Source organism: Pongo pygmaeus, chromosome 3 (genome assembly GCF_028885625.2).
Source record: "Pongo pygmaeus isolate AG05252 chromosome 3, NHGRI_mPonPyg2-v2.0_pri, whole genome shotgun sequence".
In the NCBI taxonomy this organism is placed as follows: Eukaryota; Metazoa; Chordata; class Mammalia; order Primates; family Hominidae; genus Pongo; species Pongo pygmaeus.
The window spans coordinates 67,214,096-67,232,163 of record NC_072376.2 but is presented as its reverse complement, the minus strand read 5'-3'; the positions used below and the strand labels follow the sequence as shown (position 1 = coordinate 67,232,163).

The 18,068-nt window shown below is 37.4% G+C and overlaps 1 protein-coding gene across 8 annotated transcripts in view; it reads right to left on the bottom strand.

The window, feature by feature from the left end:
* Window positions 1-18,068, bottom strand: part of SCFD2 (sec1 family domain containing 2) — a 513,758-nt gene that overhangs the window by 430,022 nt on the left and 65,668 nt on the right. For all 8 annotated transcript variants that reach the window (XR_010126050.1, XR_010126051.1, XM_054484287.2 and 5 more), the window contains exon 3: window positions 13,282-13,409. Coding sequence is in view for 6 of the 8 variants with exons in the window: in XM_054484287.2 (XP_054340262.2) it covers window positions 13,282-13,409 (128 nt within the window). In the remaining 2 variants the exon portion in view is untranslated. The remainder of the gene's footprint in view (window positions 1-13,281; window positions 13,410-18,068) is intronic.

The window sequence follows — 18,068 nt, the reverse complement described above, 5'->3', positions numbered from 1 at the left end:
GGGGACGTTAACACTCCACTGTCAACATTAGACAGATCAACGAGACAGAAAGTTAACAAGGATATCCAGGAATTGAACTCAGCTCTGCATGAAGCGGACCTAATAGACATCTACAGAACTCTCCACCTCAAAACAACAGAATATACATTCTTTTCAGCACCACATCACACCTATTCCAAAAGTGACCACAAAGTTGGAAGTAAAGCACTCCTCAGCAAATGTAAAAGAACAGAAATTATAACAAACTGTCTCTCAGACCACAGTGCAATCAAACTAATACTCAGGATTAAGAAACTCACTCAAAACCACTCAACTACATGGAAACTGAACAACCTGCTCCTGAATGACTACTGGGTACATAATGAAATGAAGGCAGAAATAAAAATGTTCTTTGAAACCAATGAGAACAAAGACACCACATACCAGAATCTCTGGGACACATTCAAAGCAGTGTGTAGAGGGAAATTTATAGCACTAAATGCCCACAAGAGAAAGCAGGAAAGATCTAAAACTGACACCCTAACATCACAATTAAAAGAACTAGAGAAGCAAGAGCAAACACATTCAAAAGCTAGCAGAAGGCAAGAAATAACTAAGATCAGAGCAGAACTGAGGGAGATAAAGACACAAAAAACCCTTCAAAAAAATCAATGAATCCAGGAGCTGGTTTTTTGAAAAGATCAACAAAATTGATAGACCGCTAGCAAGACTCATAAAGAAGAAAAGAGAGAAGAATCAAATAGATGCAATAAAGAATGACAAAGGGGATTATCACCACCAATCCCACAGAAATACAAACTACCATCAGAGAATACTATAAACACCTCTATGCAAATAAACTACAAAATCTGGAAGAAATGGATAAATTCCTCGACACATACACTCTCCCAAGACTAAACCAGGAAGAACTTGAATCTCTGAATAGACCAATAACAGGCTCTGAAATTGAGGCAATAATTACTAGCTTACCAACCAAAAAAAGGCCAGGACCAGATGGATTCACAGCCGAATTCTACCAGAGATACAAGGAGGAGCTGGTACCATTCCTTCTGAAACTATTCCAATTAATAGAAAAAGAGAGAACCCTCCCTAACTCATTTTATGAGGCCAGCATCATCCTGATACCAAAGCCTGGCAGAGACACAACAAAAAAAGAGAATTTTAGACCAATATCCTTGATGAACATTGATGCAAAAATCCTCAATAAAATACTGGTAAACCAAATCCAGCAACACATCAAAAAACCTTATCCACCGTGATCAAGTGGGCTTCATCCTTGGGATGCAAGGCTGGCTCAACATACGAAAATCAATAAACGTAATCCAGCATATAAACAGAAACAAAGACAAAAACCACATGACTATCTCAGTAGATGCAAAAAAGGCCTTTGACAAAATTCAACAATGCTTCATGCTAAAAACTCTCAATAAACTAGGTATTGATGGGACATATCTCAAAATAATAAGAGCTATCTATGACAAACCTACAGCCAATATCATACTGAATGGACAAAAACTGGAAGCATTCCCTTTGAAAACTGGCACAAGACAGGGATGCCCTCTCTCACCCCTCCTATTCAACATAGTGTTAGAAGTTCTGGCCAGGGCAATCAGGCAGGAGAAGGAAATAAAGGGCATTCGATTAGGAAAACAGGAAGTCAAATTGTCCCTTTTTGCAGATGACATGATTGTATATCTAGAAAACCCCATCATCTCAGCCCAAAATCTCCTGAAGCTGATAAGCAACTTCAGCAAAGTCTCGGGATACAAAATCAATGTACAACAATCACAAGCATTCTTATACAACAATAACAGACTAACAGCCAAATCATGAGTGAACTCCCATTCACAATTGTTTCAAAGACAATAAAATACCTAGGAATCCAACTTACAAGGGATGTGAGGGACCTCTTCAAGGAGAACTACAAACCACTGCTCAAGGAAATAAAAGAGGACACAAACAAATGGAAGAACATTCCACGCTCATGGGTAGGAAGAATCAATATCGTGAAAATGGCCATACTGCCCAAGGTAATTTATAGGTTCAATGCCATCCTCATCCAGCTACCAATGACTTTGTTCACAGAACTGGAAAAAACTACTTTAAAGTTCATATGGAACCAAAAAAGAGCCCGCATTGCCAAGTCAATCCTAAGCCAAAAGAACAAAGCTGGAGGCATCATGCTACCTGACTTTGAACAATACCACAAGGCTACAGTAACCAAAACAGCATGGTACTGGTACCAACACAGAGATATAGACCAATGGAACAGAACAGAGCCTTCAGAAATAATGCCACATATCTACAACTGTCTGATCTTTGACAAACCTGACAAAAACAAGAAATGGGGAAAAGATTCCCTATTTAATAAATGGTGCTGGGAAAACTGGCTAGCCATATGTAGAGAGCTGAAACTGGATCCCTTCCTTACACCTTATCCAAAAATTAATTCAAGACGGATTAAAGACTTATATGTTAGACCTAAAACCATAAAAACCCTAGAAGAAAACCTAGGCAATACCATTCAGGACATAGGCATGGGCAAGGACTTCATGTCTAAAACACCAAAAGCAATGGCAACAAAAGCCAAAATTGACAAATGGGATCTAATTAAATGAAAGAGCTTCTGCACAGCAAAAGAAACTACCATCAGAGTGAACAGACAACCTGCAGAATGGGAGAAAATTTTTGCAACCTACTCATCTGACAAAGGACTAATATCCAGAATGTACAATGAACTTAAACAAATTTACAAGAAAAAAGCAAACAACCCCATCAAAAAGTGGGCAAAGGATATGAACAGACACTCCTCAAAAGAAGACATTTATGTAGCCAAAAAACACATGAAAAAATGCTCATCATCACTGGCCATCAGAGAAATGCAAATCAAGCATTCTTATACACCAATAACAGACAAACAGATAGCCAAATCATGAGTGAACTCCCATTCACAATTGCTTCAAAGAGAATAAAATACCTAGGAATCCAACACAATGAGATACCATCTCACACCAGTTAGAATGGCGATCATTAAAAAGTCAGGAAACAACAGGTGCTGGAGAGGATGTGGAGAAATAGGAACACTTTTACACACTGTTGGTGGGACTGTAAACTAGTGCAACCATTGTGGAAGTCAGTGTGGTGATTCCTCAGAGATCTAGAACTAGAAATACCATTTGACCCAGCCATCCCATTACTGGGTATATACCCAAAGGATTATAAATCATGCTGCTATAAAGACACATGCACATGTATGTTTATTGCTGCACTATTCACAATAGCAAAGACTTGGAACCAACCCAAATGTCCAGCAATGACAGACTGGATTAAGAAAATGTGGCACATATACACCATGGAATACCATGCAGCCATAAAAAAGGATGAGTTCATGTCCTTTGTAGGGATATGGATGAAGCTGGAAACCATCATTCTCAGCAAACTATCGCAAGGACAAAAAACCAAACACCGCATGTTCTCACTCATAGGTGGGAATTGAACAATGAGAACGCATGGACACAGGAAGGGGAACATCACACACTGGGGCCTGTTGTGGGGTGGGGGGAGTGGGGAGGGATAGCATTAGGAGATACACCTAATGCTAAATGACGAGTTAATGGGTGCAGCACACCAACATGGCACATGTATATATATGTAACAAACCTGCACATTGTGCACAGGTACCCTAAAACTTAAAGTATAATAATATTTAAAAAAAAAAACAGAAAAGAAAATTCTTTTCTTTAAGTATGTTAAATATTGGCCCCTACTCTCTTGTGGCTTGTAGGGATTCTGCCAAGAGATCCACTGTTAGTCTGATGGGTTTCCCTTTGTGGGTAACCCAACCTTTCTCTCTGGCTGCCCTTAACATTTTTTCCTTCCTTTCAACCTTGGTGAATCTGACGTTTATGTGTCTTCGGGTTGCTCCTCTCAAGGAGTATCTTCGTGGTGTTCTCTGTATTTCCGGAATTTGAATGTTGGCCTGTCTTGCTAGGTTGGGGAAATTCTCCTGGATAATATCCTGAAGAGTGTTTTCCAACTTGGTTCCATTCTCCCCATCACTTTCAGGTACACCAATCAAATGTAGGTTTGGTCTTTTCGTATAGTGCCATATTTCTTGGAGGCTTCGTTTGTTTCTTTTCATTCTCTTTTCTCTAATCTTGTCTTCTTGCTTTATTTCATTCAGTTGATCTTCAATCTCTGATATCCTTTCTTCTGCTTGATCAATTCAGCTATTGATACTTGTGTATGCTTCATGAAGTTCTCGTGCTGTGTTTTTTAGCTCCATGAGGTCATTTATGTTCTCCTCTAAACTGGTTATTCTAATTAGCTATTCGTCTAACCTTTTGTCAAGGTTCTTAGCTTTCTTGCATTGAGTTAGAACATGCTCCTTTAGTTCGGAGGAGTTTGTTATTACCCACCTTCTGAAGCCTACTTCTGTCAATTTGTCAAACTCATTCTCCATCCAGTTTTGTTCCCTTGCTAGCGAGGATTTGTGATCCTATGGAGGAGAAGAGATATTCTCGTTTTTGGAATTTTCAGGCTTTTTGCGCTGGTTTCTCCCTATCTTCATGATTTTATCTACCTTTGGTCTTTGAAGTTGGTGACCTTCAGCTGGGGTCTCTGAGTCCTTTTTGTTGATGTTGATACTATTCGTTTCTGTTTGTTAGTTTTCCTTCTAACAGTCAGGACCCTCTGCTGCAGGTCTGCTTAAAGTCCATCCGTGTTGTGGCAAATGGATATCCTTTTTAAAGGCTGAATAATATTTCATTATATATTAACCCATTATATATATATATATGTGTTTTTTTAATTTTTTTATTTTTTCAAAAAATCATTGCCAAGGCCAATGTCAGAGAGCCTTTTCCCTATGTTCTCTTCTAAGAGTGTTATCGTTTCACATCTTACATTTAGGTCTTTTATCCATTTTGATTTTATTTTTGTGTATAGTGTAACATAAGGGTCCAATTTCATTCTTTGTATGTGGACATCCAATTTTCCCAGCAGCATTTATTGAGACTATTCTTTCCCATTGTGTCATCTTGATGCCCTTGTCAAATATTTCATGTATAGGATCTAATACATAATAAGCACACATACTAATTATCTTTTAAATACAAAATACCAGCTGTTTTGTATGAAGTCAGACATTAGACATGTGCAAAGATGTAAAATAATGCCACTCTTTTCACTACCTTATTTTGTTGTAGAAAATAGTTATTTTTTGTAAAAATGTCACTTTTGTTAACATATAATAGGTTTATTATCTCAATATGAATTAATAAATATTTTAAAATACTCCTTGCTTTCTTTTCTAATGTGTTGTTTTGTATCTATCCAGCTATCCATTCACCTATCCCACATGTATCAATAGATGTAATCCACATAAACAAAAATTATTGAGGAACTCTTTGGGTTTTTAAGACTGTAAACGGGTTCTAAGACCAAGAAGTTTGAGAACTTATGTTCTAAATCAGTGTCACTCTTGGATTCCACAGGAGAGTGATAGAAAAGCAATCCATTAAATAAATATGTAACAAATACCAACTGACACTGTTAATTCAAGAATTTTTATTTATTAATTCCATAAACATTTCTTCGGTATACAGTAAGTTCAAGTTCCTGTGTTAGGTGCAAAGAATACTAAGAAGCATAGGTAAGAGTTCTCAGCCCCAACTACTCTGAGTCTGGTGGTAATTGCTGTAATATAATAATAGTACAAACAAAGAAATGAGAGCTATGATAGAGAAAGTGTTGGGAAAGAACTGGAAAGCCCAGGATACTGAACCATAGGAAATGGGCTTTTATGTCTTTTATTTATTTTGGAGTGGAGTGTAGAAGTAGAATAAGGTTCTAACATTGGTGGCAGTCATTAAGTAGCATCTATGTGCAAGGCACAACAGGAGATACAAAGATACCTACAACCTTCTAGGAAACTAGAAGTAACAGAAGGCATAAAACAATTATCAGAAAGAGGGAGAGATCAGAAGAGCAGAGTGACATGAAGACAAAGGGGAAAGAACCCAACTAAGAAGATGTGATTAGATGCTAGAGAGACATCAAAAGGAACAATAAGTATCAGAAAGGAAATTTGTAAATAGAAATAATAATTATTAATTATTAATTCAATGAAAACTATTTCTGCCTCTTTCTATTGAAAATAGAAATACTCATTGTCTCTCTGTTACTCACCCATACTCATCAGACAATCCATTCATTCAAACTACAAGCACTAAGCCACTCACTGTGTACCAAGCCAATGGCCAATGAAGGACATGACATGTACACTATCTAGCAAGGTTTTTGATCCACACACACTTAACTATATCACATCAGTATAAGTGCTAAAAAGGCACCCATAAAAAGAGCTGTGTGTCCTTAGAAGCCAGAGCAATTAATTCAGCCTGTTGAGGGAGTGAAAAGCAGGGAATCAGATGTGGTTCCACAGAGAAAGTGACATCTGTATTTAGTCATGAAGAATCAGATGGGTTTTGACAGGAAAGATGTGCATTTTTGTGTGCAAATGAGCGTATTGGAAGATGAGTGGTTATATTAGTCAAGGTCTTGGCAGGAAAAAGATGGCATGCCAACTGCATCCTGGCAGGAAGAAGCCAGGCAAACAATATCCTAATTATACTTTCCTCTCACCCACTAAATCTCCTGCCTATGCCTCTTGTAGGCCAAACTCAAATGAGAGGCAAAGCCTGGAAGAGGCAGTCCATGAAGGTCAGTCTCCAGAGGCACAGATATAGAGGGGAGGAGAGTGATCTGGAGGAACAACTAAATGAAAGTATTTCAGACAGAAAACAAAGACCTGGATCTGCAAAAGTTCATGTAGGGAAATAGGTAATAGAGAGGGAAAGCAATGAGAATAGGTAGGTGAAGCATGAGGCTAGAAGGCAGAACCATCTTTATAAATAGCATGCTTAGACATTTGGATACTACCCTGAGGGACCCACCAAAGGGTTTTAAGCGGGGGCATGGCATAATCATATCTGAGCTTGTAGCTCTGTAGATGCTACCTCCCCCAATCCCTAGTTGTTTGACTCCTCTCTCTAAAAAGAGGCCTGATAATAGAAGTCAGACAGATCCAGCTTTGTATCCTGGCTTACTTGCTATGTAACCCATCAGTGAGGACTCAGTCAGAAGACATTAAACACACCAGTGACATGAACAGAGAAAACTTAACATACAGAATTGTTAAGTGGGTAATTGAAAGGATAAAAAGAGAACTCCAAGGTACCAGGGAGGTAGCTACCACCACCAGTGTGGAGGAAACAGAAGCAGGAGATTGAAATTATTAAAACTTACCAACGTAGGGAATGAAATGCAAACCTCTGACAATGGAGCACTACTGGGCTGGGGTGGTACCTCTGAGGAGAGGGTGCCCTGAAGCTAGTTCTCCAGGTGTTAGGAGAACTACACACTGGATTCAGCTGCTACCACAAGAAAAACTTGCCACTGCTGTGGCGAAGGAGTATACTGTTGGCAAGATACTCACAAGCAGAAGGAAAGTCCACAGAAAGCAGAAAGGAAGGAGAAGGCTGCTTCTTCCCCTCTAGCCTTGCGGTTTCCCTCTAGTTCCCCTTATTAGCATAGCCTGACAGGGATCCAGCTGAGCAAGCTGAAGTGTGGTCTGAAAGTACCAGCCCCAGCATCACGAAGTGGGAGTTTAGATCTGAGAGACAAGAACTTAACAATTGGCACAGTAATCCTGGAAAAGAAACCTCACCTTTGTGGTCTCAGTTTTCCTTGCCTGTGAAATGGGACTTTTAAAAAATTACCAAATTTATACTATTGGGAGCATTAAATGAAACAAACTATGCAAAACTCTGTTATAGTACCTGAAACAAAGTAGCTATTCAATAAAAGTTAATTCCCTTCCCCATTCCTCAAATTGTGGTATCAACTAATATATGAAAACAAAGATGTGTGTGAGTCAATAATCAGTATATGTCTCTTATGAGGCAGCCAGATGTTCTCATCCTTTATAAATGACCATATATCACACGGTATGTTAGTCTTACTAGGTTTTAACTTATCCTTTTTGCAAAGTTGGGCAATCTCCCCATCTCCCCACCCATCTCACTCTTTCTCCTCCCATCCCTCTCTCTCTCTCTTTCTCTCTTACACACACATAACAAAGAGATTTGCATGCACACATGCTCCTCTTAATCTCAGAGAAAATTTTTCCCGTGAAGGCAAAAATAAAAATGTGATCAAAAACACAGCTATTATTCAGCCAGAACTGGATGAACTCACGTATCAAAAACAGGAAGTAGAACACTCTCAATGCTGTTTTTAAAAAACACGTATCAAACAAAATTTTAAAGTATTTTGATGTATTGCTGTTTTTCAAAGCCAATACTGCTAAATGTTGAAATTCAGCAATGAAAGTGTGGCATTGGCGGAAAACAAAAATCACAAATCTTATCTGGGGCTTTATTAAGAGAAGCACAAGCCGGGCGCGATGGCTCACGCCTGTAATCCCAGCACTTTGGAAGGCCGAGGCAGGTGGATCACAAGGTCATGAGTTTGAGACCAGCCTGGCCAACATGGTGAAACCCTGTCTCTACTAGATAAAAACACAAAAATTAGCCAGGCATGGTGGCATGGGCCTGTAATCCCAGCAACTCGGAAGTCTGAGGTAGGAGAATCTCTTGAACCCAGGAGGCGGAGGTTGCAGTGAGCCGAGATCACGCCACTGCACTCCAGCCTGGGCGACAGAGCAAGACTTCGTCTCAAAAAAAAAAAAAGAGAAGCACACTACAGAACAGTGTTCAAAATAGGGGAAAAACAAGACAACATCTTTGTTCAGTTCTGGAATTCACATTTTAGGAGGGATGTTAACAAACTAGAGCTCTGCCAGTGACTTAAAACTAGAAGTAAAAGGTGGGAAAGGCTTGTCTTTTCCCAAATGGTTGAAAGAACTCATCATATTTAATTTGGAAAAGAGAGAATGGTGGTGAGTTTATAGGGCTGACACTAAGATGTCCCAGAACTAGGAGAGCAAATTAAGAAGTATCACCTTGTAATGGATCAGATTATCATCTAGAAATGTAACTCCAGAGATTTTTTTCCATAAAAGTGTGACCACAGAGGATTAGGAATCCCAAATACAGTCAAGGGGATGTTGGCGGTGCAGGCAGGAGGAGTCAGGAGGAATGAACAGAGTCAGGAAAGAGGGAATGCAATGGAATTATAACCAGGCTGAACATGGAAAAACTATTTAGAATTCTGCTTAAAAAAAGACAGGGTTATCAGAAGGGAGATATTTAGCATAAAGCCTAGAAAAAATGAGTGAAGTGGAAAGAATGAATTAGTACATTTCCGAGAAAGAAAGAAGAAATAATCTAACTTGATCTGTTTGCTTTGCTTTCACTCTCATCAAATAACCTTCTTATAATTTAGTTTCCCATGCAGATTTTCCCATAGGCAGAGACTGTAACTATAGCTTACTCATTCCAGTTTGCTTGATAGTCATAACTTCACTCTGCTCAGAGCTTTTATTCTCCTTCAAAAGTCCAGAAAATAGCTATTTCCCCCATTTCATGGACAAAGAAATTGAAGTTGGCTAATAAGTGGCAGAACTGTGATTCGCCCTCAGATATAATTGACTTTATACTCCATCACAATCAGAAGAGGCTAAAGTCACAGAAAACACAGAGAGACATATAAGAAAGTGGCAAAGTCTAGTAGTGAATGCTGCAAAGAGGTCGAGAAGGATGGTGACTGGCAAAAATGTCCTTATATTTAGTGGTCTGGGAGGCTTTCCAGTAAAAAAGTGTCATGAGCCAGACTGCACTACATTAGTAAGAAAATAATAAAGAAACAGAGGCATCATGCATAGAACACTCGTTCAAGAACTCTGGCTACAAAGAAAAGACAGTATCATAAAGCTATCTGTTTCACTTCGGCTTATATTAATAGAATAGTTATTATATTAATAGAATAGTTATTATATTAATAGAATAGTTCGGCCACCCATTAAACACTGGGGAATATGTCCACTTTGTAGAGAACTACAGGACAGATATGTGAAGTTCCTCAACCACAATCATATTCCAGTGAAAGATCCTCTGTAAAATGTACCAGAGTTTGAGATGGGCATCATCTACTCATTTCTTCTGTGAGTGGCCATTTTAGACTTAAACAAATGGATTTCTTATGGTCTATTTGTTTTGTTACTTTCAGAATACATTTTTCATTATGAAAGCCAGCGGGAAAAATACAACAGCATTTCAGTGTTTTCAAAGTCACTTTTCTGGAACATATCTATTTAGTTAACTGACAATTTAATAACAAGCTCTCAGAAAGATGACATGTTTATATGTGCAATGATAAAATGAATTTTTATCTGTCTTTTAGCAATTAAACATTTTTCCTTTAAGTAGATGATGTTTATTTCTGTTGGTGCTCATAAAGTTTTAACATGAATTTACCTTGTACTGAGAAATTTTATATTTAAGATCTGAGGTTTCAATCATGGGATCCCTCCCCACAAATTTAAATACAAGGGAATCGTGAGTCTATAATTAAAATCTGTTTAACATCTCAAAAATACTAGAAGCCTTTATCACAGTCAGAAAAATTTATACTTCAGTAGAAACTAAGCAAGGATGGGAGAATTGTGCATAGTTTAAAATATATTTTATAGTTTTAAATGCTATATGATAAGCTATATGACAGACAGTTTTCAAAAATCAATGTTTTATTATGTTTACAAGTTCCAGTTCTCTTCCTTACTGTTCATAGTTATGAATCTGTTTATATATGAAAATGAGACAAAAGAAATTCCGGCTAGTGATATGAAGCAAAAATGGGCAGCCATACTGTGTTATCTGTTACTAAAGAGTAGTTGGCACATGGATGGAGTATGCTTTGAATCAATCTTTTTGGTCCTTCTTAAAACAGAAGTTTGCTAACAATCCTCGTTTTTTTTCCTTCTTTCTTCCTCCCACTCTCACCCCAGCCCCTATCAAGAGTTGTGGGATAAAGCAAACAATTCTATCTTTAAAAAAATTTTTTTTGATTGACAGAAAACTCAAACATTTAAATGTGAATTGCTTATGGGATTACCTGTCCTTTTTAAAAATTTGTGGCTCTGCTTATTTTTCAAAGATACAGCCCTTTAGAATAGTAGTTTGTTGCTCTTTTAAAAGTCCTGAATTGAGCAATAAAAATTGATTTATGCTCTGTGATAGTATCATAATGTTGTATTACTGAAACACAATATAAATTAACCTTAACATCAAGACCCTTTGTGCATTCCTACTTTCCTTGATTCACAATTTTTTTTTTTTAAATGGTGTCTCGCTCTGTTGCCAGGCTGAAGTGCAGTGGCGCAATCTCAGCTCACTGCAACCTCTGCCTTCTGGGTTCAAGCAATTCTCCTGCCTCAGCCTCCTGAGTAGGTGGGACTACAGGCACGTGCCACCACACCCAGCTAATTTTTGTATTTTTAGTAGAGACAGGGTTTCACCATATTGGCCAGGATGGTCTCAATCTCTTGACCTCGTGATCCGCCCACCTTGGCCTCCCAAAGTGCTAAGATTACAGGCCTGAGCCACTGCGTCCGGCCGATTCACAATATTAATTAGTTCTTGTTTCAACATACTTAAGAATAAGACACTCAATGAGGTAAATACACTTATTACTAATGTGTACCTAGGGCTATGGAAAGGAAAGGAGAGAAGGGGATGGGAGATGGAGGGACAGAAGGAAGGAAAAAAGGAGGAAGAAAGGAAAGAGAATTAATAGTCAAATGCCAGGATGTCTCAGTGCGGCAAATTTGAGACCCACTCTAAGGGTGAGGGACCAGGCTAGGGCATGTCTGTCTGCTAAATTGTTTTTAGTATGATAGTTCATTTATTAATTCAAAACTAGTAAAAGAGCTCTCACCCTTCAAAACCACTTCTGGCATTGGCTATATAAATTAGGATGATTTTATAAATAAAGTGCGTATTATGTGGCATCAAAATTCTTGGATTTGAATTCCAGTCCTACCACTTATCAGATACATGGCGTTGGGCAATTTATTTTTCTATTTCAGTTTCCTTATCTGAAAAATGGGATACTAATAGTATCTGTTTCATAGAATTACTCTAAGAATGAAATAAGATAACACATATAAAGAGTCCAAAGACCTAGCATACTGTAAGTTCTCAATAATGGTTAGTTATTTCACTTTTCTTATCATCATTATGTTCCTTGCAGCCCTCAAATATAGTCACCTAATACACTAAAAGTCGTATTTTTTTCATGTTATAACCCTGTAACATTTTTCTTCCTAGATTCATCCATATTCTGCTACTTTCAAATTTTGTTCTATTTCAACTTAGTTTGATTTTTGCCCCCATGTGTAATCAAGAACTTGGGCTATGAATCTCAGCAAAGAAAAATTTTCCCATCCAGTAAAATGTACTAATATTTACTGAATACCTAAGAACAGATTATAAGAGAGAAACCTTATTTTTAAAAGAGAAAAATAAAATTTCGCAAGCTTCCATAAACAAATTCTACCTACTAACCAGATTCAATATCCATATTTAAATATTTCTGTATCAATAAAATTATTTAATATTTTTTAAAACAAAAAAATTAAAAGCCAAATTTTTTTTCTAAAATCAACGCATTAGTTCTGTGGTTCTCTGACTTTTTGATCAAAAGAAAAAAGCCATTTAAAACTTAAATTCCATTGCAATCATATTCATCTAATACCAAAGACAAAGCTGGATGTGAAAAAAAAACAAGAAATAGAAAAATTAGGTATGTAATTCCTGGTGAAGAAGAAATAACACTGATGTGACTTGACAATTAGGACTCTTAAGGGTGAGGGACTAGGCCAGACCTTGCCTGACTGCTCAATTGTTTTCTCAGTACCATTTCAGTCACTAATTCAAAAGTAATAAGAGAACTTTTACCCACCATAAGTGGGGGAATAGGGGAAGAATGGGGGAAAAAAGGGAGTAGGGGTAGAATAGAATTAAGGAGAGGTAGTCCAGACCAATTCTGATAGTTCTAAAATAGATCAATAAGAAACTAAAATAATTATTCTTTGTAAGCAAAAACTCTCCTAGAGAGTTCCCAAAGCTGAGTCTAAGAAAAGTGGTCATTGCTGAGCCCAAGGGCAGTGTGCACATATTCCTTCCCTATTCTTTCGACAGTATACAAAAGTCATTACTACTTTGACCTAGATTCCATGTTGGCTAGGTTGGCCCACAATTCAGAACAGGTTTAAATAAGCATCCTCAGAGGCTGCCTGTGTCCTACGTTTAGGCTTACCCATACTCATCTTGATTGGCAGGTTTTCTCTGCTTGCCGCTTCCACTAGATGTCTCCGAACTTCCATCACTGCCTCTTTGTGCTTAGTGTTCAGTAAAGCTTCCCACAGGGCTTTGGCTGTGGTGTCACTGCAGAAAAATCACGAAAAGAGCTTTAGAATAAATTTCTACTGGATACTGGAAAGGGTTGAAAGCAAAATACTTTTTAAAATATATTTTTAAGCATTAATGCAGTCTTTCCTACTGATAGACTCTAAGTATTAGGATTAAATAAAGAATGTCTAATTCACATAATTGGCAGAAAATATTGAGAAATTAAGGAAACAATAAAATCAAGTGGAAAAAAAGGGAAGAAAAGCTGTACTGTGTGATGAGAAGTGTGGGAAAACTATGTGATAAATTTTTTTAAGGATTTTGCACTTAAATCTTTCAGAATGCAGCAACATCACTAGAGTAACATAAATGTTATATAAGCCAAAATTAAATGCATGTCCCAAAATGATTTATCAGGGATTATAAGCACTATATCAATTCGAGATTAAATACTTATCCAAGAAACAAAGCAATCAGCAATGAGAATTTCATTCAAAAATTACTCAACAGACTTCCTAATTAATTAGCAGGCTTCCTACTAAATGAAAATCAGGAATTATGCTAAGTAACCATGGCCTGAAGTATCCCACTTTGGGCCTTAGGTTGGAAGGATGGTACTTACTAAAACCTTTACAATTAACCGTTGATAACAGCACGAAGCACTGCATTATATGCAAGGTCTCATCTGGGCTCACTTCCCCAATAGCCCTCTGTCTCACCCAACATGCTATGTCCAAATTATAAATGAGGGCAGTGTTCTTTCCGGAAGATCTCTGCCATGTAGCCAAGTATACACATTTGTAGTAACATTTTAAAAACTGAATACAAAGAAACAAGGATGACTTCTGTCCCTTTCTAAAGACTTTTTCCTCCAATTAAAGCCCTACTCACTCTCCTACTATCCACTTAGTAATAGCTCAAAAATAAATACATTTTTTAATTTAAAGTTACATCTATTAAGATTTTAATTTAGTTTTAAAGTTATACCTAATAAGACATATCTTCCAAATTTGAATTTGATATTGAATAATAGAATGATATATTTTTACACTGAGTTTAATGCCTGACACATTATAATCTTTCATTGAATAGTTTTTATTATCATCTATTTTTCCATAATGAACTAATATTACTGCTCAACATACTCCACTTGTTTTAATCTGATCAAATTTGTCATCATTATAACTCTGCATCTAATATTCCTAAGTTTAATTTAAGTAAGCAGGTAAACTACATGCCAAGCCCTATATTTGGTTGGGATATAGATTTTTAAATAGCTTTGAATGGCATAGTTTAGAAGACAAGGCAGATACAAAAGCAAATAAATTACTAAAAAACTGTGGTAATAAAAGCCATGGTTGATGTTTGCATAGGTTTTTATGCAAGCGTAATCCTAGCTGGGAGGATAGGGACTGAAGGAATGATTTCTACTGTAAATGATGAGCAAGTACAAAGATACATAAGCTCTAAAAGCAGCCTGGGAAGAAGTTAAAACTCAATCTGGGAAGGAAAATGGCAAAAAGAAAAAAAAAGGCTTCAAGAAAGATATAAAATCTTGGTTACAAAACAAGAGAAAGAAGGACATTTCAGAATGCAAAAAATCCTAGGAACATGACCCTGAGCAGCACTGTTCTGTTGCATGCCAAGGTGCACGGGGAGGGGCAGTGGAAGGAGAGCATAAAAGAAGGTGCAGCCACACTCTGGGGGTTCTGCATTCCTTGCCAAGTCATGTCAACTTTGATATGTAGGTGACAGGAAGCCAAGGAGCATGTGATTGATTTCACACTTTAAGAAGAACAGCATAGCTCAGCAGTTATGAATACAGTCTTTATCATAATTCAAAAGCAGGTCTGTTTGCTATGAGGCTTTCAGAAAGTTACTTAATTTCTCTAAAGCTCTGCAGGCAATTGAAGAACCATGGAAGAATTCTGAGCATGGGAGTTACAATCTCAGTTTCCCAAACTTATGCTTCATAATTGTTTCCTAGTCTCAAAAATACCTCTCCACAAAACACAGGGATTTCTCACATAAGTCTCAACGCAACCCAGAACTTTCAGAGTAGAATGTCACTACCCTCCTCTTTTCCATGAGAATATGTATCTGGCTAATTCATCTCTAAGATCACAGTAAGTTAGGCAACGTTGTGGTTGCCCCATCAGATTGGTGTAGTGGTTTATGGACTCCGCAGTCAGATAAATCTGGTTTCAAACTCCAACCATGCTCCTCCTCACCCACTCCGAATACATGGCCTCCTAGACCATTCTTCTCCCGTATTCCAAGCACAGGAACACTCTTCCTACAAATATCTCTCTCCCTCCAGGTATCTGCTAAAATATCACCTTATCAGAGAGGTCTCCCCTTACTGCCCTGCTTAAAAAAGTGACAATGCCTATCACAGCACCTTATGCTAGCACTCTGTTGTCTGCTTACTGGGCTTTACTGTTTTACATAATTCTAATTACCAGCTGACTTATTATGTTTCCATGTTTATTTGTTGTCTGTCTCTCTCATAAAAGGTGGGGTCCTTCTATGAAGGCAGGGACTTTGTTTTACTCATTGCTAATTCTTCACTACCTAGAACAGTGGCAGATCTCTGGTGGGTACACTCAGTAAATACTGAATAAATGATACTTGTTAATTGTGTAACTGTGCACATAATTAACGCTCTCTTTTTGGGATCTGTGGAGTTGGAAGTTATAATAGTGAATTCACAGGGTTGTTGTAGGATTAAATAATATAAGTCATTTAAAGCACTTTCCTGATTCACAATAAATGTAAGTTGTGTGGTGGTGGTTGTAGTTGTTACTAGTATTACTGTTGTTATAAGTGGTATTGTCTTATATTCATGGTCTTTAATTCACTATGTTCAAGAGTTTGTGATATATTGGATGAATTCACTTACTTAATTACACTAAGTATGCTTATTCATACAATCTTGATTAGTACAGATGTACTAAAGTCACTTGAAGCTTGTACTATCTGGCTCTTGTCTATTAAAATATTTTAGAAGAAATACATAGTTTCCATGATCTCTAACACTGATACATACTCAGGTCATGTTTTCTTAAAAATTGTTTTGCTGATATAAACAATTCTGGGCTGGGCACAGTGGCTCACACCTGTAATTCCAGCATTTTGGGAGGCCAAGGTGGGCAGATCACAAGGTCAGGAGTTTGAAACCAACCTGACCAACATGGAGAAACCCTGCCCCTAATAAAATTCAGTAATTAACTGGGAGTGGTGGTGTGCACCTATAATACCAGCTACTCAGGTTGAGGCAGGAGAATCGTTTGAACCCGGGAGGTGGAGGTTGCAGTGAGCCAAGATCATACCACTGCACTCCAGCCTAGGCAACAGAACAAGACTCCGTCTCAAAAAAAAAAAAAAAATTCTGAATGTCTAGATATGTGTGAGAGTTCCTAATGGCTGCTTCCTGTCCGAAACAGTTTTCTAAACACATCATACTAACTTCACATTACACATGGTCATTTTAAGTTTATCAAGGGAACATTTACAAGTTAATTAAGATTCTCTGAATAATTGGCACTGAAGAAGGTCAAAGTCATACTTACTGGTATTTCTTTTGTCTCCTGCACCCACTTCTTCACCAAGTCACTCTATTACTGCAATGTGGTAATTCACACATGTACACCTATATCAGCATCTGAGTTGAGCATGTAGTTAAGTCACTGCATTTCTCTAATATGCTCATAAAAGTTGATCCAATAGGCAGTATTTCATACAACTGAATTTTCACATGAAATCAACTCCTGATATTAAACTTTATGTCAAGAAAAGTTAATTGAAATCCATACTATAATTGCAGTAACGGATTATATGTAAATCTTTATCATCTCCAACTGTGCAAAATTTTCTGTTTTCCTACTAGGGAAATAAGCAATACAGAGAGGACTATATACAACGGCCAGTGTGGTAGATTATTACTAGGCAAGACTGCAGAGTGGCAGGGGCATAGGTTCTGGACCAAACAACACAAGGTGCCATTTTGCCACTTACTAGCTCTATGTCCCTAGGAGGACTTCTTCTCTCTGTACATGTTTTCTCCTCTCTTAAATGGGGACGGTAATAGTACATATTCAGTAAGCTGTTATAAGAATCAAATGGGCTAATACATCCAAAGCACCTAGAACAAATCCTGACACATAAGTGCTACAGCAGTAGTAGCAGCAGCAGTGGTAATAAAAGAAAAATCAAAGGGCAGAATTTTCTTGTAAGATATAGAAGGAAGCCTTTTGTAGAACTGCAGTAGTCTTCCCCCACTACTTGTGTACATATATGTACAATCACTATCAGTGACTTCATTTTCTAATATGAAAAGGTCAACAATAGATAACGTAGAATTCATACACACTGAAAACTCCAACTCAAGCAATCTCCCTATATATGACAAGTTGATGTAAATAATTTTTATTTTTCAGGAATAAAATTAAGAACTTTACTATAGCTTACTTCAAAACAGACAGCTATAGAAAGTTAGTGTTTTTCTTACAAAGACTTAAGCAATGACTTTTGTTTCAGCTTATCTCTTCAATTTAATTATTGTAAAATTCTGTAGGACCTTTTAAAACTACAGTTATTACTTTTACAAGGAGTTCAGATTCTATATTCTATTTCCAGACTGACTTATTAAATGGTTGTACAACTCTTGGGTCAGAAGCAAACATTAGAGGTAAT